This window comes from Elephas maximus, chromosome 4 (assembly GCF_024166365.1).
Source record: "Elephas maximus indicus isolate mEleMax1 chromosome 4, mEleMax1 primary haplotype, whole genome shotgun sequence".
NCBI lineage: Eukaryota > Metazoa > Chordata > Mammalia > Proboscidea > Elephantidae > Elephas > Elephas maximus.
This window is the reverse complement of record NC_064822.1, coordinates 6,159,987-6,187,118: the sequence shown is the minus strand read 5'-3', so window position 1 is coordinate 6,187,118 and position 27,132 is coordinate 6,159,987. Positions and strand designations below refer to the sequence as shown.

Below are 27,132 nucleotides of genomic sequence, written 5' to 3'. Positions count from 1 at the left end.
TTCAGTGTGGATTACACCTCAACATAAAGGAAACAAAAATCCTCACACATGGACCAATAAGCAACCTCAGAAAAAACTGAAGTTGTAAAGGATTTCATTTTACTTGGTCCAATAATCAACACCTATGGAAGCAGCAGTCAAGAAATTAAAAGACACATTGCTTTGGGCAAATCTGCTTCAAAAGACTTCTTTAAAGTGCTAAAAAGACTAAGGTGGGCCTGATCCATGCCATGGTGTTTTCAGTCACCTCATATGCATGCAAAAGCTGGAAAATGAATAAGGAAGACTGAAGAAGAATTGACGCCTTTGAATTGTGGGGCTGGTGAAGAATATTGAATATACCATGGACTGCCAGAAGAATGAATAAATCTGTCTTGGAAGAAGTACAACCAGAATGCTCCTTAGAAGTAAGGGTGGTGAGACTGTGTCTTACATACTTTGGACATGTTGTTGGGAGGGATCAGTCCCTGGAGAAGGACATCATGCTTGGTAAAGTACAGGGTCAGCAGAAAAGAGGAAAGTCCTCAGTGAGATGGATCGACACAGTGGCTTCAACAATGGGCTCAAGCATAACAACGAATGTGAGGATGGTGCAGTACTGGGCAGTGTTTCATTCTGTGGTACATAAGGTCATTTGGAGTCAGAACGGACTCAACAGCATCTAACAACAACAACGTGCCATAGATTAGCGGTGCCCTCTTTACTACTGGAAGCAGACTCATCAACATCTTTAAGACAAACCAGACTTGAAAACCAATTTAGAAAACGCATCCTTCCAATTTTGTTTCTCTAGAACCACTCTTGGTACCAAATGTCTTAATGCTGAGTTCTCTAGAGAAGCAAAACCAGTGAAGCATGTGTATATATATAATATATACAGAATCTCTCTCTCTCTATATATATATGTACAGAGAGAGAGCAAGAGAGATTTATCTCAGCAAAATGGTTCACGTGATTGTAGAGGCTGGCAAGTTCCAAGTCCATGGGTCAGGTGTCAGGTGTCAGGCATCAGGCTGGAGGCATCTCCTGACTCACGTAGCTGCAGGGGCTCTTGAACCTATGATCTGTAGGTCAGGTGGCAGGCTGCTACCTCTTGGTTGCTAAGGCTGATGAATCTAAGATCAGTAGGTAAGCTGGCAGGCTACTGGCCCAAATCCCAAGACCTGGAGGTCAGATGCTGACAACTGAATACAGGAGCCAGAGCAGAGCAAAATTCAGTGAGCTTTGCCAGAAAGTCCACATATATTGAATGCAGGCCACATCACCAAGGAAACTCCTTTTCAGCTGACTGGCTACTCAAAGTAGATCTCATCATGGAGGTGATCACATCATATCAGATCTCATCATGGAAGTGATTACAACTGCCAAACTACATCATAACTGCCAAACCACTGAGAATCATGGTCCAGCCAAGAGGACATATAACCTTAACCATCACAGATGGATTACGCTGAACTTTCTATTATAGCCTCATTGGGCTAGACAATTACTTTAGGCACGAATTTGCTTTCTCTTCTGATAGAACTTCTACCAGTACCACTGTTCATAAACTTAAAGAATATCTTTCCTATTACCTTAGTGTTTCACACAACATCATCTCCAACAAGGGCAATGTTTTATGGCAAATGACATTTGACAGTGGGCTTACGCCCACAGAATTCATTGATATTAACACAAGTTTGAAAGGACCTTAAAATGCTCTGTGATGTTTCAGTTATTATGACAGATGATACACAATCCCCTGAGATCTACTGGATGCAATATATGCCTTAAACGAGATTACAATATATGGCCTTCTCTACCCCATAGCCAAAATGCAATAAACTGGAAATCAAGATCTGGAGGTGGTAGCGACCACTCTCAGTATTATACCTAAAAATCCACTTAAGTATTATTTTTTACTTCCTTTCTCAATGACTTTCCTTAAGTAGGTTATGAAGTTCCTGGTGCCCATGAAAAGAATGACCCCACTGAAGAAACAGCATGCTTCCAATGGATTAGAGGCTGAGATTGCCCTCTTGCCATTTTGGGCTTCTTTCTGTGCCATTAAATCAATAGGCAGAGAAGGGGTCACTGTACTGGCCTGAAGATTGATACAAATAATCAGGAGAATTAAGTTGTTCCTAAGTAAGGGATGCAAGAATGACTATATTTGTGGCCCGGGGATTCCCTTATTAAAAAATGAGTCACCTTATAATAATTCCTTGACCAAAAATCATCATATATAAAAGCTGCAGCAACCTAATAAAGACCACCAAGGTATCGGTTATCATAGGAATAAAGGTTTGGGTTATCTTACCAGGTAAAATATTCTGTTCATCCAAGGTGGTAGCAAAGATTAAGGGGAATGTGGAGGCATGTGGAGAAAGGCAGCTGTGAAAACTACCACCATGACTATTAATAGAAGCAGCAATTGTAGCATCCATGCTTTTAGTTAATTATTTCTTCCACCAACACCCCTCCTCCTTTTATCTTCAGTCATTTCATATAAATAACAGGGGTGGTAAACAATGTTTTAGGTTAGAGATGGTAAGTAAGACCAAATTGATGCTATTCAGCAATTACATAGTTTCAGATAGACCTAATGTTCTTTGAGTTAGAGAACAAATTCTTCACCTGGATGAAGGACAAGGTAATGATGCTGAGGTACAAAAGAGGTAGATTGAGCTAGATATCTTTAATTTTCCCCTCCATATTCACTTTCTAACTTTCTCTAGTTGGCTGTATGTCCTGGAAACCTAATCTACATGGAGAATATCAGTGGACCCTTTGCCCTCTGGGTTCCTGTTGGAACTATGGCAGGAGATCAGAGAGAAGAAGTAGAATGAGATCAAGGGATGTATTTCCATGGCTTCCTCCCTGCATGGTCACAATGGCCTGGCAACTACTTTTAGATCAAAGGTCTTAGTTCCTGTCAACTATCCTCTCCATATAGTTCTCTTTTCTCTTACTCTCCGTTAACTACTCCTTTCACCTCCCCATTCAGGGCTAGGTATGGTAACCTTGTCCTTCTTTTTCTACCCATGGGTTGCTACATTTTTCCTATGGTTTCTTTAGACCCTCCCTCCTCCTTTGGAAAGAGTCCTTTTATTAAATTGTCCTCAAATCTTCCAGTTTGATTGTGCCTTTTCTTTCCTGGTGAGGCCCTGACTTACATGTCCATCAGTAGTTGACTGGATAAATAAACAGTAGTGCATTCACATGACATAATATTATTTGATGATGAAAACAAACAAAACACAGCTATACAAAGAAACATAACATTAAATTTTAAAAAGCAAGATGAGAAAGCATATATACAGTAGTATTCACTTATAAAATTCTGTAGAAAAACCTATATTGTTTATAAATTCATACAGAAATGGTAAAACTATTGGGTTGAACCATATGAACTTGGCATTTTATAGGTCAAAATTGTTTACTATTGGTTGACTTTTGGAACATAAACCAAAAGCCAAAACCAAACCTGTTCCCATCAAGTCAATTCTGACTCATAGTGACCCTGTAAGAACAGAGTAGAACTGTCCCATAGGGTTTCCAAAGAGCACTTGGTGGATTTGAACTGCTGACCTTTCGGTTAGCAGCCATAGCTCTTAACCACTGTGCCACCAGGGTTTCCAAAGTTTTCAAGGAGTGGCTGGTGGATTCAAACTGCAAACCTTTTGGTTAAAAGACAAGCTCTTAACCACTGTGCTGCCAGGGCTCCATATTGGCATATAGTTCAATCTAATATACAGAAGAGCAAGTAAACTGTCAGTATAAAATCAATATAGTGATTGCCACTGTGGGGAGAGACAGAAATATGATTTGAAAGAGATATAGTGGAAATTTACATGGAAGCATGGCTCTATTACTTGACTTAGGTGGTGGTTACCCAAGTCTGAAAAAAAAAATTGTTTTTTTCACTACCCTAGTTTTGTTTTTATAATTATTCGTTAAAAATTATATACAACCCAAACCAAATCAGTTGCTGTTAAGTCAGCTCCAACTCATGGAAACCCCACGTGTTTCCATGAACAGAACTGCACTCCACCGGGTTCTCAATGGCCGATGTTTTGGAAGTACAGTGCCAGGCCTTCCAAGGGAACTCTGGGTGGACTTGAACCTCCAACCTTTCAGTTAGCAGCCAAGAGCGTAACCATTTGCTCTACCCAGGGACTCCTAAAATTTTCCTAAAAGTCTTTTGTAATAGGGCTTATGTAAAAGTTATTTAAAAACTAAAGATATTTTAAGGAATACTTACTGTTGGATATTTCTGAATTTCTATGTTTCTTATTCCCAGGCCAAAGATCTCCATCTGATATCTCATTCATTTTCTGAGCTACAAGAGGTATTTTTAGTTAATTAAAATATTCAAAATTAAAAAAGCATACAAAAAGAAAACCCTATGTATCTCATGTCCACCATAATATTTCCACTCATTGTTATAAAAAGTATAGGATCGCAGTACACTAACAGTGAATTATTACAACAGACTATGTAGTTAAAGTATAAAAATAATTACAATACTTTTCCTGAGTGCATCTGTGGGAATTGTGTTATTTCTCAGAACATTTGAAATTACTCTTCGATTTTTTTATGGCATACATATTTTCGGAAAAAAGTTTTAATTTTCAATATAAAATAAATGGTTAAAAAATGGAAAGATGAAAAAGTCATCAATCCAAAAGAAGGAAGAAAAGAAGAAAAAAAATCTAGAAAACTTGGGGAAAATACAAAACTCAGAAGAAAAATGGAATATTTAAATCCAAATATATTAGTAGTTACAATAAATGCAAATGCATCAAAAAAATGTTCTAGTTAAAAAGCAAAGATATTTACCCTGGGTTAAAAGTATTCTAACTATGTGGTTTCCAGATGAGATCCAGCCTCACCATAAGGATACAGAGGAGTTAAAAGTGTATAGAAAGTCATATCATGCAAATAAAAACCTAAAGGAAGCTGATATATCTATATTAACATCATTTAAAATAGGTCTTAAAGCAAATAGCCTAACTAGAGAAAAAAAGGATCCCTTCAAAAAGACAAAAGTTCAGTTCATGAGGAAAAAACTTAAATGTGTATACCAAATAACAGAATATCAAAATATTCAATATTTTGACAAATATCAAATATTGAGAAAATGGCAAGGATTAATTGAGAAATTCATTTTCAATGGGAGAATTTAACATACATCTGTCAATAACTGATAAAAATAAACACACAAAAAATCAAAGAAAAATGAAAGATTTAAATAATACAACTGAAAAAATCTGACAAATTTTTTTGAAATATATAAATTCATGAATCAAAGAAATTCTTCTCCTAATTTTAATTTAAAATATCCTAGCAACAATAGTAATTTTAATATTTACTAAAGGGTATTTAAGGAGTTTTGGTGGGAGTGGGTGGCACAATAGTTAAGCGTTTGGCTGCTAACCAAAAAGTTGGCTGTTGGAGCTCACCAAGGGCCTCTGACAGGAAAAAGAACTAGTGATCTTCCGTAAAGTTACAGACCAGGAAACCTTAAGGAGCAGTTCCACTCTGTTCACACGGGATCATTATGAGTCAAAAATCGACTCAATTGCCCCCAACAAAGACAACAATGAAGGGTATTTCCTTTTTGGTAGCTCCAAATTTCTTACTTTGAGAATGGCTTTTTGAGATTAAAATTTTATCTTCAGAATTTTCAGCATTTAAAAACTTTTTTCTGAGCTGAAAGAAGAGGTGCTTTTAACTGATTAAATAGAAAATGATACTTTATTGTGAAATCTCTGAATTTTTCAGTATATGCCAACAGCCAGCATCATTTCTTTCATTTTTGCAAGCTATTTTTTTTTTTTTTTTTATAAGTGAATGGTCACATTGTTGGGCTATGGACTATTAGGACAGATGGTACGGTCTGAAGTTTAAAAATCATAAGAGTACTTTTAGTCAGTGCAGGCAGAAGCAATCATATTATTTCTAGATGCACATCAGTATTAAAATATTTAAGATTAATCTAAAATTTTGTATGATTAGTCCTGTTTTAAAATAAAGTTTTAAACTTCTTACAAGAGATTTAGTTGAGAAAGAAAAAGATGACAATAAACAAGAATAATTCCAATGGGAAGAGGAAATGCAAGAGAGGTAAACATAAATCATATAGGAGAAATAGAAAACACAAAAGAAGATAAAATATTTAAACCCAAATATATCACGACTTATATCAAATGTAAATAGATAATATGTTCCATGTTCCGGTTAAAACAAAGACTTTTGCACTGGGATATGCTGTTTGTGGGTGCCGCTGAGTTGATTCCAACTCGTAGAGACCCCATCTGACAGAGTAGAAATGCCCTATAGAATTTTCTTAGCTGTAATCTTTACAGAAGCAGATTACCAGGTCGTTCTCCCCATAGCTGCTGGGTGGGTTTGAACCACCAACCTTTCAGTTAGCAGCTGAACGCTTAACCGTTTGTGTCTTCGGGCTCCTTACACTGGGATATATATAGATGTAGATACATAATGGTTACAAGACAGGCAGCAAAATCATAAGGGAACCAAAAAGGTAAAAAAAAAAAAAGGCTAGGAAAAAATGCAAAGTGCAAATATTTACCAAAAGACCCCTGTGTGACTTTATTAATAAAAGACAAAGTAGAACTTTGAGTAAGAACATTACTAGGGATACAAAAGGTCCGTTCACAAAGCTAATATTCCACCATTTCACAAAGAGTACAATGATTTTACAGAAACCCTGGTGGCATACTGGTCAAGAGCTACAGCTGCTAACCAAAAGGTCAGCAGTTTGAATCCACCAGGTACTACTTGGAAACTCTATAGGGCAGTTCTACTCTGCCCTATGGGGTTGCTATGAGGCAGAGTCAATTCAATGGCGGTGGGGTGGGTTTATAATGATTTTAAATTTGTATACACTTAATACAGCTTCCAATGAAAAGAAGCAAAAACCTAACAGAACCATAAGAATGAGAATTCCAGTGAAATAACTTAAAATCTCTCTCTCAGGAATTGATAGAACAGAAGAAAAATGGAAAAATACACAGAAGCTTGGAAAACACAAATAATGAAAGTGACCTAATAGATATATATAAAACATGTGGCTGAATACACATTCATTAATCAAAAAACAAAGTTCTTCTGATTAATCTAATAATACAATTATTATACTTAATGACTAGCTCTTTTCTGGCACCTCTAGGTTTCTTGATTTGAGATGGGCTTTTCCAGACTGAAACTTTATACTCGGGAAAAATATTTTTTATCAAAAACCTCATCAGCTTTTTTAACAAGAGCCTTTTAATCCACTAGAAGAACAGATTATTATGAAACCTGAATTTGCAATCTACGGCAAGAATCCAGAAATATTTTCCCTTAGTTTTAAAAAAATTATTAGGCAAGAGAAAAGAAGCAGCCTGCCATGTCTTCCGCCTCTCCCCCTCCCCCGCCCCCGAGCTGCTGGTGGTTTTAAACCACCGACCTCTTGGTTCATAGTTGATCGCTTTAACCATTACACCACCAGAGCTCCATTTTGGTTTAAGAGTTCTATGAAAAAAATTCCTGAGACCGTACAGGCACCATGAACCAAGGAAGTCTGGGGACTTCTATCTAAACTATTTCAAAAGACTGCAAATACTTATCATAAGAAAGCATATGTAGATGCATTAATATGAGACAAAATAAACATTAAGGTAAAAAAAGCATTTCTACAGGTAAAAAAGGTACTTTTATGAGATAAAAATCTCAATTTACCAGGTAGATATAAAAACTATAAATTTGTACACACTTAATAACATAGTTCTCAAATATATAAACCAAACTTGACAGAACTACCAGATGACAGAGAAATGCATCATCGCAGTGGGAGAATTTAACATATAACTCTTAGTAACACAGAACAAACAGATGAAACTGGAATAAAGATAAAGAAGAATTGAACAACACAATAAACACACTTGGCCTCATGGATGTATATAAAAGTTATGATTGAATAAATATTTGTTTAACAATTATATGATATTAGGTATGTTTACAGGTAGCGAGACACAACACGAAGACGCTCAGGTAGATGAAAGGCAGAGCCCTTTACAGCTGGCAGTGAATGAAGACCGTCACACAGAGCCACACAGGGGGTAGTATACAGGAAACCAAGGGACAGCAAGCTGGAACCACAGGAGGTGGTCAATGTATGGAAAGATGGGTGGGGTTAGCCAGGAGTTTTGGTTTCTTAGGGATTAGGTATTTTGAGTAATTCCACAGGTCAGAGGAAGAAGGGGCTGTCCCTAAGTGTTAGGCATCTTTGGGCCTCTGGCAGTTGGATATGTGTTACAGCCCAGGAGTATGAGAGCCAAGAGAAGTAGTTTGGATGTGGGTTTAGCAAAACTGCCCCAGGAGGGTTACAGCCTCATAAGGAAAATAGTTCAGGTGTGGGCTTAGCAAATGATCTCGAGCTTTTAGCCATGATCTCAAAACTGGGTTAAGACAGCACTTGTGAAATATTATGATATTCATAAACTGAAGAACAAAATTCTGCTTATATCATTAAAAGTAAATCAATGATATGGAAAATGATCATACTTACTACTATGCAAATCTGAATTGACATCTCCAGGTTTCTTATTCTGAAATCGACTTTTTGAGAATGAAACTTTATCCTTGGGTAAAATATTTTCATATAATACCTCATCCAACCTCTGAGCTATAAGAAAGATGCTTTTAATCCATTAAATAGAGAAACAGATTTGTTGAAATATCTCCATAATTTAAATATATGTCAACTATCCAGCAATATTTCCTCTCATGTTTTGTAACAACATAATCAAATAACCACGTTATTGAGACAGTGAATTATAGACTATCTCTATAAAGTATATAAAGTAAAAAAATAATTGTAATACTCTTCAAGAGAATGTAGAAACAGACTTGTTACGCCCAAGTATTAAATAATTAATTTTCAGGCATACAAAGGTATTCCCATATTAGAATTTAGTCAAACACTTTTTTAGAACAGATATGGGTGAGAAAAAAGAAGTGACAAATAAAATATCCAAAATATTTTTAAAGGTGAGACAAAAACATAGATAAGTTAAGAAAAATAGAAAACACAAGGGATGGTATAAAAAAAAAAAACAAGGGATGGTATATTTACCCCCAAAATATCATTAAATGTGGGGCGCTGGTGGCATAGTAGTTAAGCACTTGGCTGCTAACCAAAAGGTGGGCAGTTCGAATCCACCAGCCGCTCCTTGGAAACCCTATGGGGCAATTCTACTCCTTCCTACAGGGTCACTATGAATTGGAATCGACTTGATGGCAACAGATTTGGTATGGTTTGGTTTTACATTAAATGTAAATGTCTAAATGTCCCAGTTTAAACAGAAACTGTCACACTGGATTAAGAAATAATCAACTATAATACACTTTATTTTCAAGATATAGAGCTAAATCATAACACAGAAGGTTAAAGTAGAACAATGGAAAAATTATACTATGCAAATACTTAATGAAATAAGTATGTATTTACCATTTTCATATCAAATGAAATATACTTTAAGGCAAAAAAAGTTACTACACAATCTCTATCATAAAGACAGAAGTTTCAATTTGTGAAGAAAATATAACAATTTAAAATTTGCATGTATATAATTTAAAAAGCTTTGGAAAACCTAAAACGAAAATTGATAGAAGTACAAGGAGTAATTGAGAAGTAAACCATCTCAGTAGAATTTAATGATAGAATAAACAAAAGCAACTTCAATGAAGTTAAAAAACATAAACAATGCAATTTGTCAACTTAATGGAATATATGACTGAATACTTATTTGTGAATCAAGGAAATAATTAAAAATCATTACACAATATTCTCAGTAATTATACTTACTGCTGGGTCCTTCTATTCCGGGAGTTTCAAGCTTTTTAATTTGAGGTGAGTTTTGTGAGAGCAACATTTTATCTTCAGGTGAAAGATTTTCATTTGATAGCATATCGGTTTTCTCAGCTACAAGAAGAGAGGCTTTTAATCCAATAAAAAGTGAAACGGCTTTATTGTGAAGCCTCCGAATTATTAAAATATACCAAAAACCACACAAAGTTCCCTCTCATTTTTATAACAATTTAAGGAAATGACCACAATTTAAACAAGTGAAAAAAAAAAATTCTGATGCATTTTCAAAATGGACTATGAAATGTAAAAATCTTAAGAGTACTTTAACTGCAAGTATGTGGAAGCACTCTTGTTACTCCACATGTGCCTTAGGAAGTTCAAATTAGACTTTACTTTTCTAAGGATATTCACATTTTTTAAAGTTTACAACTTTTTATAACATTATTGATTTAAATATTGGACTTATTCAAAAATATAATTCCAAAACAAAGAAATGAAAAAATAAGAAATATGGATCAGGTGGGGGAAATAGAAATAACACCCAAAAAGAAATATTTAAATCCAAATGTATCAATAATTTTAATAATTTTATGTGGATTGCATGTTCTAGGAATAGACAAAAACAGTTGCAATGGATTTTAAAACAATTTAACTATAAACTGTTTATAAGACTGATAAATTATAACCATACAAAAAGGTGAAAAGTAAATAGATGAAAAAAGATATGCCAAAATAAGTCTGCTATAGCTGTGTCAATGTGAGATAAAACAGGCTTTAAGTCAAAGGACCTTACTAGAGATGAATATGGTCCATTTCATTAAAAGAAAAAAAAGTTCACCAGAAATACGTAAATTTTTCGTTTCTATGCACCTAATAACACAGACGGAGCCTTTGTGGTGCAGTGGGTAGGGGCTATGGCTGCTAACCAAAGCTTGGCAGTTCAAATCCACCAGCTGCTCCTTGAAAACCCTATGAGGCAGTTCTACTGTGTCCTATAGGGTCGCTATGAGTCAGGATTAACTCAATGGCAATGGGATTTTGGGTTTGGGATAACATAGACAGTGTAAGAACAAACTGACAGTATAAGAAATAGGTAAATCCACAATCATACTGGGAGAATTCAATAAACATCTCTCAGTAATGGATAGAACAGAAGAAAAAACAATCAATGAAATCAAGAAATAGGAAATTTAAGAATTAAAAAAAATTTTTGACTTAAGAGTTTTTCTAAAGTTGTAGTGGAATACACATTCATGATTCAAATTCTGCTTAATTTAATTTCAATTTAATTAACTTAATTGAAAATAATTTTATAATATTCCCAATTAACATATTTACTAAGGAGTCTTTTCTTCCTAGCAGCTCCAGTGTGGGCGCCAAAATGTTTTCATCTGGTACCTCACCCATTCTCTGGGCTACAAGAAGAGGGACTCTGACAGCTCTAAACTGAGAACCAGATCTGTGGCAGAACCTTTGGATTTGAGATAGATTAAAAAAATTAGCTAACACTAATTTACCTCATTTGTTATTGTGAGTAAATCACATTTCGTGCTAATGAGCTATTAAAATAGACTGCCTAGCTGAAATATAAACATTATGTAACTACATTTTTCATTGTACTTATGGAAGCAATCTTGTTACTTTTTAGATATATACAACCGTTAAATACATTTTAAAATATTCTCTAATTTTCTTATTTATACTTTAGAATAAAGTTTAAAATTTGGGGAAACACATATGCTAATGAAAAACTGTAATGATTAAAAAAAAAGAGCAGAAAAGACGGTGAAACAAACATGTTGGGTAGACAAAATAGAAACCACAAAGAAATGGTGCACTTAAACCTAAAAATACAAATAATTACATTAAATATGATTATCAGTGATAAGAAGACAAAGATATCAAAATGAATTTGAAAAACATACAATAATCTGCTTATAAGAGATACGGCAAAATCATGAAAACACATTAATGTTAAAGGATCTAAAAAAAATGCACCGTGCAAATAGCCAAAGCATTTGTTACGGCAAACAAATGAACAAACAAAATTACAAAAACAACGAGGTGGGTTCCTTCGTTAGCACAAAAAGTTTCTGTACACGAGGAAGATTATCAATTTTAAATCGATGCGCAGGTAAATAATAAAATTTCATAAGATATAAAGCAAAACCCGACAAAACTGTAAGAAGCAGAGAAATCCATAATCATAGTGAGAGTTTTAAAACATCAGTAATTGTAGAGCAAACAGATCATCAATAAACTCTAAAAGTATGAACAAAGTAATTACCAGCAGGAGCACATGGTTGAAGACTTATGAACCAAAGAACAAATTTCTCCTGAATTAGAAATAATTTTAAAAGAGATATAATCTTTTTTTTTTTTTTAAAAGAGATATAATTAGTTACTTACTATAGACACTGTCATTTCTGGTAGTTCCATGTGTCTTGGATTGAGATTGCCTTCTGGAGCCTAAAACTCTGTCCACAGGCAACAGATTTTCGACTGCTAAAACGTCCTTTTTGGGGGTTTCAAGAAGAAATGCTAAATAGAGAAACAGATCTATAATGAAAGCTGTGGATATGGCATATATTCAGCAAAATTTCTGCTCATTTGTGTAAAATTAAAGGAAAGGTACTGCAAAGTTAGAGCAGGAAACAATTTATTAAAATAGAGCCTGGAGCTAAAGTGTGAAAATCATGTAAACAGTGGAGGCAGTCTTTCTAACTACTAATCACCGACCATGCAAATACCAACCAAAAGATATCAATACTTTTGCTTTTGTTCGATAGTTGCCTAAAAGTATCCTCATTTTAGCTCAAGTGTAAAATTTCTATAAAACTTACCCTCAAACACATATTCATGAAGCAAAGTGGACAGATAGTCTGGTGAATTTAATTGAAAATAATTTCAGATCACTGCAATTATTATACTTACGATTTGGTTTTTCCCCTCTGGAAATACTTTGTCTTTCTGCTTTAATCTGGGCTCTTAACACTGAATCTTCCTGCTGAAGCATAATACTTCCATTTGGTCGTTCATCATGAGCTACATAAAGAGATGCATTTAGTTTACTAAATTAAAAAACAAAAGCTCTATTGTGAAATCTCTAGGTTTCAAACTTATAACTAATGCCTGGCAGCATTTACTTTCATTTTTATAAGGTTACAAATAAGTTATTATATGCTAGATCTCACATGAAAATTGTGAGAACAGTTTTAATGGATAAGTGTTGAAGCTATCTCATTATTTCATCACTATTCCTAGACATAAAATATATTTTACTTTAGTCTCTAGTTTTCTTAGGTTATTTATGCTTTAGGTTAGTACTATATTTTTACACAAATAATGCACGTGCTATAGGTTTTTTGCCAACCATGCAATTCCCTCGCACATTATTTTCCTAAGTGCTCTATGCACATTATATTTGTGGGTGTGTTATTTGCAAAAATACGGTACTTATTTGTAGAGAAAACAATGACAATGCATATGCTTAAGGTTATTTTTTACAGTATTATTTGTAATTACAAACTATTTGGAAACTCCTAAACATTCAAGCATAAAAGGCTGGTTAAATAAACTAAGGTTTAAACTATAAAAAAAAAAAAAAAAAGTTTTTTTTTTTTTTATGGTGTAGTAAAAAAAAAAAAAATTTTTTTTTTTTTTAAAGACTATGGGATATAACAATACAAACAGATGCAAAGGAACTAAAAAAGATCTCCATAAATTGACACGGAAGAATTTCCAAAAGATAATCAGAAGTCACAATCAAGAGTGAAAAAGAGGATGTATACTATACCACCTATTGGATAAGACAGAATGGAAAACAAAGAAAAAAGCAACAGAGAGAGAGACTCACCTTTCCAAAATGAAACAAGGGCAAGATCAACGAGGAAACACTGTAGCTGGTAATCTACAAGAGGAGGGCAGGAGGACTGGGGAATGCGGGAAGGATGGGTCCAGGAAGGAATGACCCTTCCCTTATTATACATTTTTGCATTTCTTTTTTACTTTTGGAAGTATATTAATGGTCTACTTATTCCAATAATAAAATTAAACCAACATGGAAAAGAAGGAACTAAAACTGAAAGCACATTTAAAAAAAGAACTTACTGAAGGAGAAAAAGCAAAGCACTCTCTAAGTAACTCATAAATACAGCATTTGACATATACCTTCAGTCCTGGGCAAGAGCATGAAAGCGAATTACAAACAATTCATGAAATCTTTTCAGTAGGTTTGTTTTTGTGTGATAGGAGTTAAACAATTCTGAAAGAGTTTCATAAGCACTATATAGAATAAAAAATAGGATTGAACAAATGTGTTGATATGACTTGATATTGATTCATATTGAGTAAGAAAGATAGAGCAAGGTAAGAATGAGCCCTTTGAGCACTTGGGAATGGAAAGTGTCACTGACAATGCATGATTTCTAAAAAATGTCTATTCGTGTGTATATGCATGTATATTGCACATGCATATGTATGTAGACATATGTGTGTACCAATATGTATGTATGAGCATACACTGATGAGTTTGACTCCAGGCTAAAATCTTATCTGTGATCTTTTAGACACAACCAAAGGCAATTACAGAGTCTTTACCTGGCAGACCTCATGGGGGAGAGCTTCCATCCCCACGTCAAACTTGTTGCACATTCACTGCACTGCAGTCTCTGGAGGGAGCCGCAGTCAAGGACTCAGGCTCCCCACGACCATCCAGGCCCTTATGCATATCTGCATTGCTATCCCAAGAGCCTCCATTAGGAGGCTTCCTCATCAGGATCGGGGATTTGACTGAGACATTGTTCAGTTGCCTCTAGAGATCAACTTATTGAAGGGCCTCGAAGACAATTTTCTCCACTCTGACTCAGTACTCAGTACTTTTGCACACCTATCTCTTCCCCCTCCCTGTCTGCCTGATCCCCAGATCATAAGACAGAAGGAATCTTTTGTTCTGGGATCCCTTGGCAACGAGATGATCCACTTGTCTGCAAATATGCCTGACTCTTGGCCCAGTGCCAATCCATGGAGAAAAATGGAACATTGTAAGAAATAGCACTCTTTCTTTGTTGTTGTTGTTAGGTGTCATCGAATCGGTTCCGACTCCTAGCGACCCTATGCACAACAGAATGAAACACTGCCCAGTCTTGAGCCATCCTTACAATCGTTTTTATGCTTGAGCTCATTGTTTCAGCCACTGTGTCAATCCGCCTCACCAAGGGTCTTCCTCTTTTCCGCTGACCCTGTACTCTGCCAAGCATGATGTCCTTCTTCAGGGACTCATCCCTCCTGACAACATGTCCAAAGTATGTAAGACACAGTCTCGCCATCCTTGCCTCTAAGGAGCATTCTGGCCTCACTTCCTCCAAGACAGATTTGTTCGTTCTTTGGCCATCCATGGTATATTCAATATTCTTTGCCAACGCCACAATTCAAAGGCACCAACTCTTCTTCGGTCTTCCTTATTCATTGTCCAGCCTTCACATGCATATGATGTGATTGAAAATACCTTGGCTTGGGTCAGGCGCACCTTAGTCTTCAGGGTGACATCTTTGCTATTCAACACTTTGAAGAGGTCCTCTGCAGCGGCTTTGCCCAATACAATGCATCTTTTGATTTCTTGACTGCTGCTTCCATGGCTGTTGATTGTGAATCCAAGTAAAATGAAATCCTTGACAACTTCAATCTTTTCTCCGTTTATCATGATGTTGCTCATTGGTCCAGTTGTGAGGATTTTTGTTTTCTTTATGTTGAGGTGTAATCCATACTGAAGGCTGTGGTCCTTGATCTTCATTAGTAAGTGCTTCAAGTCCTCTTCACTTTCAGCAAGCAAGATTGTGTCATCTGCATAATGCAGGTTGTTAATGAGTTTTCCTCCAATCTTGATGCCCCATTCTTCTTCATATAGTCCAGCTTCTTGGATTATTTGCTCAGCATACAGATTAAATAGGTATGGTGAAAGAATACAACCCTGACACACACATTTCCTGACTTTAAACCATGCAGTATCCCCTTATTCTGTCCCAACAACTGCCTCTTGATCTATGTAAAGGTTCCTCATGAGCACAATTAAGGGTTCTGGAATTCCCATTCTTCGCAATGTTATCCATCGTTTGTTATGATCCACACAGTCGAATGCCTTTGCATAGTCAATAAAACACAGGTAAACATCCTTCTGGTATTCTCTGCTTTCAGCCAGGATCCATCTGACAACAGCAATGATATTCCTGGTTCCACATCCTCTTCTGAAACCGGCCTGAATTTCTGGCAGTTCCCTGTCAATATACTGCTGCAGCCATTTTTGAATGATCTTCAGCAAAATTTTGCTTGTGTGTGATATTAATGATATTGTTCTATAACTTCCGCATTCGGTTGGATCACCTTTCTTGGGAATAGGCATAAATATGGATCTCTTCCAGTCAGTTGGCCAGGAAGCTGTCTTCCATATTTCTTAGCATAGACGAGTGAACACCTCCAGCGCTGCATCTGTTTGTTGAAACATCGCAATTGATATTCCATCGACTCCTGGAGCCTTGTTTTTCAAGGTCAATGCCTTCAGAGCAGCTTGGACTTCTTCCTTCAATACCATTCGTTCCTGATCATATGCCACCTCTTGAAATGGTTGAATATCAACTAATTGTTTTTGGTATAATGACTCTGTGTATTCCTTCCATCTTCTTTTGATGCTTCCTGCATCATTTAATATTTTCCCCAGGGAATCCTTCACTATTGTAACTCGAGGATTGAATTTTTTCTTCAGTTCTTTCAGCTTGAGAAACGCCGAGCGTGTCCTTCCCTCTTGATCTTCCATCTCCAGCTACTGTGGGGGCTTGTGTGTTTCTGTGATGCTGGAAGCTATGCAACTGGTATTCAGATACCAGCAGGGTCACCCATGGAGGAAAGGTTTCAGCTGAGCTTCCAGACTAAGACAGACTAGGAAGAAGGACCCGGCAGTCTACTTCTGAAAAGCATTAGCCAGTGAAAACCTTATGAATAGCAGTGGAACATTGTCTGATATAGTGCTGGAAGATGAGCCCCCCAGGTTGGAAGGCACTCAAAAGATGACTGGGGAAGAACTGCCTCCTCAAAGTAGAGTCGACCTTAATGATGTGGGTGGAATAAAGCTTTCAGGACCTTCATTTGCTGATGTGGCATGACTCAAAATGAGAAGAAACAGCTGCAAACATCCATTAATAATTGGAACCTGGAATGTACGAAGTATGAATCTAGGAAATTGCCAAAAATGAAATGGAATGCATAAACATCGATATCCTAGGCATTAGTGAGCTGAAATGGACTGGTATTGGCCATTTTGAATTGGACAATCATATAGTCTATTATGCTGGGAATGACAACTCGAAGAGGAATGGTGTTGCATTCATCCTTAAAAAGAACATTTCAAGATCTATCCTGAAGTACAATGCTGTCAGTGATAGGGTAATATCCATACACCTACAACGAAGACCAGTTAATACAACTATTATTCAAATTTACATACTAACCACTAAGGCCAAAGATGATGAAATAGAAGATTTTCATCAGTTGCTGCAGCCTGAAATTGATCAAACATGCAATCAAGACACATTGATAATTACCGGTGATTTTAATGCAAAAGTTGGAAACAAAGAAGAAGGATCAGTAGTTGGAAAATATGGCCTTGGCGATAGAAACAATCAAATGATAGAATTTTGCAAGATCAAGGACTTCTTCATTGCAAATACCTTCTTTCACCAACATAAATGGCGAATATACACATGGACCTCGCCAGATGGAACACACAGAAATCAAATTGACTACATCTGTGGAAAGAGACGATGGAAAAGCTCAATATCATCAGTCAGAACAAGGCCAGGGGCCAACTGTGGAACAGACCATCAATTGCTCATATGCAAGTTCAAGCTGAAACTGAAGAAAATCAGAGCAAGTCCATGAGAGCCAAAATATGACCTCGAGTATATCCTTTCTTGTTTAGCTTATTGCATATACTATTGTAGTACGTGAATAAAGGCTTAATTGTTACCTTCTGTTTGCTTCATTATCTTAATTAACCACTAGACACCTGGCAGCTCTGACAAATTTGCATAATGTACATGGTGGTCAATTAAGCAAAATGCCTTTCTGAAAAAGCAAAATCCTGAAGATATCAGGTAACATTTTTGGAAGCTGGTAGAATAGTTGGTTGGCACTTTTGGAGGGGTGAATACATCATTTGCAGGATTTGAGGGTCCCACGGTGCACTTCTCAGGGATGCCACTGGTCTCAGGAAATGCTGGCTAACGTTATTGTTCATGGTGTTGTTGGGCGAGGCACTCTAAAGAGTGTTTGCATAAGCTCTTCTGTCCTATGGGTAAACACTGGTGTTTCTTTTAGCCTCCAACTTCCTGCCAAGTTCATCCTATTGGTCAAAATTAGAAATAAAAACAGGGGGGCTCTTTGAGAGCTAGGAAAGCAATTATTTGGCTGCTGCTTAGGGTCCTCTGGCAAAGGAACCAAAAGTCATCTTAGATCCTGTGACATGATTTACACAAAATAACTATTTTTTAGTTCTAAACAGATTCCTGGCACTGATAGACAGTCAACAGTGAAGCGGGTTATTGAGACTCATGCCCTTAATTGAATAATGTCATTAATATCACACATAAGTAAATTTTGCTGAAGAACATTCAAAAGCAGTTGCAGCAGTACATCTACATAGAACTGCCAGAAATTCAAGCCAGATTCAGAAGAGGACGTGGAACAAGGGATATCATTGCTGATGTCAGATGGATCCTGGCTGAAAGCAGAGAGTACCAGAAAGATATTTACCTGTGTTTTATTGACCATTCGATCGTGTGGATCATAACAAACTATGGATAACATTGTGAAGAATGGGAATTCCAGAACACTTCATTGTGCTCATGAGGAATCTGTACACAGATCAAGAGCAGCCGTTCAAACAGAACAAAAGGATATCGAGTGGCTTAATGTCAGGAAAGGTGTGTGTCAGGGTTGTATCCTTTCATCATGCTTATTCAGTTTGTAAGCTGAGCAAATAATCTGAGAAACTGACCTATATGAAGAATTCAGCATCAGGATTGGAGGAAGGCTCATTAACAACCAGTGATATGCAGATGACACAACCTTGCTTCTGGAAAGTGAAGAGGACTTGAGGCACTTACTGAAGACCAAAGGCTACAGTCTTCAGTATGGATTACACCTCAACATAAAGAAAGCAAAAATCCTCACAACTGGACCAATAAGCAACATCATGATAAATGGAGAAAAGAAGTTGTCAAGGATTGCATTTTACTTGGATTCACAATCAACACCCATGGAAGCAGCAGTTAAGAAATCAAATGATGCATTACATTGAGCAAATCTGCTGCAAAGGACCTCTTTAAAGTCTTAAAAAGCAAAGATGTCATGTTGAGGACTAAGATGCTCCTGACCCAAGCCATGGTGTTTTCAATCACCTCATATGCATGAGAAAACTGAACAGTGAATAAGGAAGAACAAAGAAGAATTGACAACTTTGAATTAAGGTGTTGGCAAAGACTATTGAATATACCATGGACTAAACAAATCTGTCTTAGAAGTATAGCCAGAATGCTCCTTAGAAGCAAGGATGGCAAGACTTCATCTCACATACTTTGGACATGTTATCAGGAGGGATCAGTCCTTGGAGAAGGACATCTTGCTTGGTAATGTAGAGGGTCAGTGAAAAAGAAGAAGACCCTCAATGAGATGGAATGACACAGTGGCTGTAACAATGGCCTTAAGCATAACAACAATCATGAGGATGGTGCAGGACCTGGTGGTGTTTCATTCTGTTGTGTATAGGGTCGCTATGAGTCAGAACCTACTCAACAGCACTGAATAACAACAACAACCACATGCCTTTAACAATCCAAAAAGAACTTACAGAATTGGTACTTTGCCTCCACAATGAAGGAGCTAATCTTCCTAAACTTAGTGAGAAGGAGCAGTATCTAATGGGGCTCATCATTACACACCCCCTACTTCAAAGTGCCCTGACAGTGACCACATTTTCTCAGCAGGAGGAGGAAGGGAAAAAAAAGGAGGGACACACCCGAAATCCTATTCTTCCTCAGCCAGGTCCTATTTGGGCTCCGACCCACAGGTTTGGCCCATATGTAATTGCCTGCCGCTGAAAAACATGTTGGGACTTACCTTGCAGTGGCTATTCTGGCCCTGTGAGCCACCCTAGTGGTACCTTGTTCTACAGTGAGGGAGTAGAACCAGTAGACGATATTAACCAGACTCAGATTTGTGGGTTTGTTTGTGCTGCTCATGCTGGTTATCAAGCTCAATTAAATCATCTCATAGGGTCAGGAAGAATCCCTGGTGGTACAATGGTTAAGCACTTATCTGCTAACTGAGAAGTTGGTGGTTCAGATTCACCTAGTGGCTCCACATGGGAAAGACCTGATGATCTGCTCCAATAAAGATTACAGACAAGAAAATGCTATAGGGCTAGAACTATGTCACATGGGGTCACTATGAGTTGAAAATCGACTTGACAGCACCTAACAACAATATAGAGTCAGAACAATTGGTCTGTGACACAATCCAAATTTTAACTGAGAAATTTCTAGGCATGGGAAAAGAGGCTATTATCAAGATAGCAAAGAAGGATCAGCAGAGAGAGAGACATAAAAATTGTAGTCAAGTGCTCTCTTCTGGACAACCTGGACAAGGGTTTTCTCAAAAAGATCTCTGGGTTTGGTTAGTCAATAATGAAATCTCGATGGATGAAATTGATGAGCTCCCCATCAAGGAACTCATGTCAGGTAATGGGACATGGGGATAAGATAGGCGACCACATTGCAGTCAACCTGGCCCAAAGACTGCTAAGACATACAAGTGGTATTCCCTCTCGGTCTCCCAGTGAATCAGAAATGAATCACAGAGGCCTGTAAATGTTTACCCAAAACATTTGATTAAAAAAGATAAAAACCTAGTGTCAGGGGGGCAGGTACCTGACAAAATCAGAGTTCAATGGGGAGGTGGAGGAGAATTGCATTTCTTGGGCTTTTTTGATATTTGTGCAAAGGTGACTGTGACCCCTGCACTCCTAGCACCAGGATAAAAGTGGATAACAGACGATGCTCTCTGGGTTCTGAGGCCACCAACACCAGGACCCTTACCCAGGTCACACTATGGGTGGACCTCTTAGAATTCCTCTGAGCCGCCATTGTTCTCACATCCACTACTAAATGGATTATTGGTGTACACCTCCCAGCCCTGACAGGAACTGTTGCTGTTTGGATCATTTTAGTGGAACTTGTGAAAGACCTAAAAGCTACCTGACTACCTGTGCTTACCTCTTTTGTTTCCTAAAAGCATATCAATTGCCTGGGGGAGGAAAAAAAATAACTACCTTCATTGCTGATGTTAAAAAAGTCAAAGTTCCCTGTGAGATTACTTCTTCACTCAATATCCTTGTCTGACTTGATCACGAGTCCTCAGATGCCTGGCAACTCACCACGGATCATAGGTGCTCAATACCGTAATGCCACCACTGGTACAGGCAGTATTTGACATTGTGATTGTCACAGAGACTGTTGACCAAGATGAGAGAACTTGGTATTCAGCAAATGACATCACAAATACCTTTTTCAACAACCTGTCTATCTGGATAATAAAGATCGGTTTGCCATTATGTGGAATGGGTTATGTTTCACTTTGAATTTCCTTCTATAAGGTTACCTAAATCTCCTAACTCTCTGTCATCAATGGGTAAGCTGCGACCTGGGAAAAGTACAACTCTGAGAGGAACCTTCCAACATATGGATGACATCCTCCTGGTACGCTCAGACAAGGTTACCAACCGACAAGGACTGAACATACTGACACACGTGTAGCAGCAACGTGGCTGGGCCATCAAAACAGACAAGGTACAAGGACCTAGTAACTAAGTGGTCCTGAGCATGATTCAAAATATCTCATTCTGGAGGAGACAATTGCCCTGTCTGTCCAACAAATAAAAAGGAGCTCAGAGATTGGTGGGACTATTTGCTAATGGTGCTTTAACATTCACCATGCAGGCATATTGATGATACCCATCTACTGAGTTAACGGAAATGCTGCTGCCTTTTAGTAGGACACCAAACAAGAGGATCTTGTGGAGGCCCTACAATGTGTACCCCAGGCTGCCTCTATGCTGGTCCTCACTGATCCACATTTGCTATTTGAGACACAGGTCTCGGCAACCTTGTAGTTCACCAGTTAGGCCCATGGAAGAAGAACAGTGCTACAGGTGAGAGGTGCCCATTGAGCTTTTAGACCTGTTAGTTTAGGCCAGTTAGTTGAAAGACACACCCTATAGAAGAAAATTACTAGCCTGCTTTGGGGCCTAGGTAGATACCGAGCACAAGACCTATACCTATGAAATAGTCTTATGACCAGTAAGTCCAACCAAAGTGTGTCAGTTCTATTGCTTTTGTCAACTTTTGAGGGTCAGAGGGAATAGCACTTGTATGTCTTTGGGGCCTTAGGGCCAGACTGACTGTAGTGTGGCCACCTACCATAGCCCTCAATGCCCATTACCTGGCATGAGCTCCTTGGTAGAAAGCCCATCAAGGGTATTCAAGCTTTAGGTCAAAGTGCAGACTTCCTGTAAAATATACGCTCAAACACATATCAGGTGGGAAAAAACAAGAAAACAAAATCTTCTAATAATCTTAATCTAAAATATTTTCAACTATTGATAATTATTTATACTTACGTTTGAGTTTTTCCTCTTTGAAAATGCTTTGCTTGTCTACTTCTGTTTGGGTTTTTAACACTGAATCTTGATTCTCAGGCATAAGATTTTCATCTGGTACTTCATCAAGAGCTACAAAAAGAGATGCATTTAATCCACTAAATAGAAAAAGAGACCTGTTGTGAAATCTCAAGATTTCAAATTCATAGCAAGTGTACAGCAATTATAAAAGTATACAGCAATTTTCTCTTACTTTATAGCTACAAGAAAATTGACACAAAAAGTGTAAGGGCAGTTTCGATGGCTTTGTGTGAAAGTTATCTCATTATTTCATTAATATTTCTAGACATCAAATATATTTTATGTTTTTCTCTAATTTTCATTGGTTAATACATTTTTATAGACCAAACAATGAAAATCACATGCACAAGTTATTTATTTAAACATTACCTGTAATTGCAAAATAGCCAACACTACCTAAGTGTTCAGGCAAAGCAGACTGATTGATAAACTCAGCTATAGAACATAGAATAGGTTCTAGAAAATATGGGATATAATGTAGTACCAACAGATGTAAGGTATGAAAAAGACCTCCACAAGCTAGCATGGAAGAATTTCCAGGAGACCATTTAAAGTAGAAAGAGTATGCTACCCTTTGGGTAAGAAAAATAGAGAAATTAATAAAAAAAAAATACTTATACAGAGAAATGGAAGGATACTTTCCCTCACAAAATGAAATACAGGAAATATAAGTCAGGAAAAAAAATAGTTGATTATCATCAAGAGGAGAAGAGAAGGACTGGGGAAAGCAGGGGTAGGAGTACAATGGCAAGGAACGATATGTCTCTCAGTATGTCTTTTTGTATGTTTTTTCTTTATGTTCTACATATTATAATAATAAAAATTAAACCATTAAGGATAAAAAACAAACAAACAAACATATTGCCTCAAGTCAGTTGCTACTCCTAGTGACCCTATAGGACAGAGTAGAACTGCCCCATAGCGTTTCCAAAGAGCAGCTGCTGGATTTGAACTGCCGACCTTTAGGTTAGCAGTCTTAGCTCTTAACCAGGGCTAGGTAAGAAGGGGAAACTAAAACTGTGAGCAAACTAAACGAATGAATTGAAAAAAAAAAAAAAACCCCATTAATCCAAGAAAGTCATGAATATCGTATGTGATCTATATTCTCAGTCCTGGGTGATGAAATCTTTTTAGTAGGTTTGTTTCTGCAGTTGCATGAGCTACACAATTCTAAAACAATTTTAGAAGCATTATAAGATTGAGCATGTGATGATGTTCAGAGTCAGGATCACACTGCAGAAGAAAGGACATACGCATATGACATGGAGGAAGGCAAGGGTGAGGTTTACAATTAACTTTATCCAAAGAATTTGGGCTTTGCTCCTGATAATCTCTAAAACCTTGTAACTTCCCCTGGTGATTGAAGTCTCTTTGTTTTCTAGGAGATCTCCAGACCACAACTAAAGGGTTATGCTAATGAGGTGACTCAGGTGGGGCTGGCCAGACCAAAAGACCACCGAGGTATGACAGCTGACCTGGGCAGCCAGAAGAGCATGATTCAATCAATCATGCCTATGTAATGAGGCCCCAATAAAGGCTCAAGACATGGAAGCTCTCTGGGCTTCCTTGTTGGTGATAAACATCAATGTACATGGGAATGTAGCATATCCCTTTCTGGAACATGGAAACTTTATATTAGGAACCCTCCCAGACCTCACTCTATGTGTCTCTTCATTTGTATCCTTTTTTGCTGTAATAAAACTATAATCATAAGTATAACATTTTCCATGACTTCTGTGAGTCGTTCTAGCGAATTATCAAACCTGAGGGACAAGTGGGAGACAGCAGGTCAGAAGAGGGGGTGGGGAGGAACTTCTGAGCTGGTATCCTGGACAGGTAGAGGGAATCCCCAAATTTGTAGCCACTGGATCAGAAAGGAGAGAGTCTGAGGAGGGTGCCAGAGCTTGCTGCTAGAATCTTGAAGGGGTAGGAGAAAAAACCTGAATTTGTAGCCAGTGGGTTAGAAGTGGGAGGAGCCCTGAGGGCTCTCAAGCTTGTGGCTGGTATCTGATGTCTTAGGCTTACTTGGAGGTCTGGAGGACTGTGTTCTTTAACTTGTGAGATCTGATACAGCTCTCCAGGTGATTAGGGTCAGAAGTGCGGCACGTGCAGCTGCCGTCAGAACAGAAGTGGAAAGTAGGGATTTTGATTTATGACCATTTTTATCCTCATTGCAAGAAAGAGACATGGGGATGGACTGGAATTGAAGGTATCACTGAGAAGTTATGCTTTCAAAAATAGGCTTATGCATTTGTACTGCACGTATATGTGCACATGGAGATGTATGTAGGTATATATGTGTATGAATACATATACACACACACACACACCAGGGAAATCTGGATCCCGGCCAATATATTATTTGTGATCATTCAGGTCCTACTACAGGCAATGAGAAAGGCTTTACAAGGTGCACAGGTGTCTGTGATCCCCACATTCCCGACAGTAGGATGAGGGGGAAACAATGATGCTGTCTGATTAGGGGTCCAAGACCACCACCACCAGGACTCTAAACCAGGCCAGACTCTTGTAGTTCCCTTTGGGCCCCTAAAAACATTCATTGCTATCAGGCCATCTCTTGAATGCATTATTAGTATAATGCAACTCTCTGGGAATTGCTATAGTCAGGGCTACTCTTTTTAATCTTGTGAAAGAGCATGAAATTACCTGGCTACCTGTGTCTAGCACCACTGTCTCCCAAAGTCAGTATCAATTTCCAGGAGAAGAAAAAGAAATAGCTGCCCTCATTTCTCATCCTAACGAACCCACGTTCTCCATGAGACTATCACTCCGTGCATCTGACTTGATCTCAAGATCCGGGTTCTTGGATTATAGGCACTCCATGTCATTGTGCTGCATCTGGCACTGGAGTTCTGAAAACTGGGACTGTCACAGAAGCTGTAGACCAAGCTGAAAAACTCTTTTCACTTTCTTGAACAAGTCCTTTGATGCATAAAATGTTTAATTTGATAAAATCCAATCTATCTATTTTGTATTTTGCAACTCATGCTTTTGGTGTCATATCTAAGAATCCATAGTTAAAAACTAGTTACTGAAACAGTACCCTTATGTTTTATGGATTTATATCCCACATTTATGTCCTGGATCCATTCTGAGTTAATTTTTGTATACTCCGTGAAGCGTGGGTCCAGCTTCATTCTTTTGCATTTGGAAATCCAGTTGACCCAGCACCACAGGATTTCCAAGGCTTTAAATCTTTACAGAAGCAGACTACCCATATTTCTCCCATACAGCAGCTAGTAGGTTCAAACCACTGAACTTTAGTTAGCAGCTGAGAGCTTAACCACTGCACTACCAGGGCTCCTAACTAACAAGTGAATAAAGCCTTAATAGTTACTTTTCATTTGGCTCCTTATCTTAATTGACTACCTCAAAGCTGGCAGCTCTCTCTGTCTGACAAATTGGCTGAGCGTGTAGCGTGGTCAATTAAGCACAACACCCATCTAGAAAGGCAAAAGCCCAAAGTTGGGGTAGGAGGATTTAGGGAAGAGCTAACGGATTCCTTGGGGTACTCTCAGATGTGCTAAGAGATCACCTGCAAGAGTCTGAGGATCCCACAGAGGATTTCACCTGCCAAGCCAGTGGGTCTCTGAAAATGGTAGAAGATGCAGCAGAGAATTCTGGAGAGTACTGTTATCGTTGTTAGGTGCCAACAAGTCAGTTTCGACTCATAGGGACACTATGTATAACAGAATGAAAGACAGACAGTCCGGTGCCATCCTCACAATTGTTTCTATGTTTGATCTCATAGTTGCAGCCACTGTTTCAATCCATCTCATTGCAGGTCTTCCTCTTTTTCACTGACCCTCTACCAAATATGATGTCCTTCTCCAAGGACAGGCCCTCCCTCATAATATGTCCAAGGTACATGTGACAAACTCTCACCATCCTTTCAAGGATGCACTTCTTCCAAGACAGATGTGTTCATTCTTCTGGCAGTCCATGGTATATTCAATATTCTTCTCCAACACAATAATTCAAAGGCATCAATCCTTTTTTGATCTTCCTGATTCATTTTCCAGCTTTTGCATGCATATTAAAAAACCAAAAACCAAACCCATTGCATCGAGTCAATTCTGACTTATAGCACCCTATAAGGACAGAGTAGAACTGCCCCATAGGGTTTTCAAGGAGCTCCTGGTGGATTTGAACTGCTGACCTTCTGGTTAGCAGCCGTAGCTCTTAACCACTATACCACCAGGGTTTTCACACACGTTAGGTGATTAAAATTATCATGGTTTGGGTCAGGGGAACCTTAGACCTCAAAGTGACATCTTTCCTTTTAAACACTAAAGAAGTGTCTGGCAGCATATTTTCCCAATGAAATATGTCATTTGATTTCTTAACTGCTGTTTCCATGGCCATTGCTCGTGGAGCCAAGTATAATGAAATCCCTGACAACTTCCTTATTTTCTCCATTTATCATGAAGTTGCTTATTGGCTCAGTTGTGGGGACTTTTATTTTCTT

General features: G+C 37.8%; 1 protein-coding gene across 1 annotated transcript in view; it reads right to left on the bottom strand.

Moving 5' to 3' along the window:
• Nucleotides 1–27,132, bottom strand: part of CCDC7 (coiled-coil domain containing 7) — a 422,824-nt gene that overhangs the window by 64,740 nt on the left and 330,952 nt on the right. Inside the window, exons 31-34 of the mRNA XM_049881615.1 lie at nt 22,584–22,694; nt 12,794–12,904; nt 12,269–12,400; nt 9,857–9,973 (exon numbers count right to left, since the gene is read on the bottom strand). Of these exons, the coding sequence (XP_049737572.1) occupies nt 9,857–9,973; nt 12,269–12,400; nt 12,794–12,904; nt 22,584–22,694 (471 nt within the window). The remainder of the gene's footprint in view (nt 1–9,856; nt 9,974–12,268; nt 12,401–12,793; nt 12,905–22,583; nt 22,695–27,132) is intronic.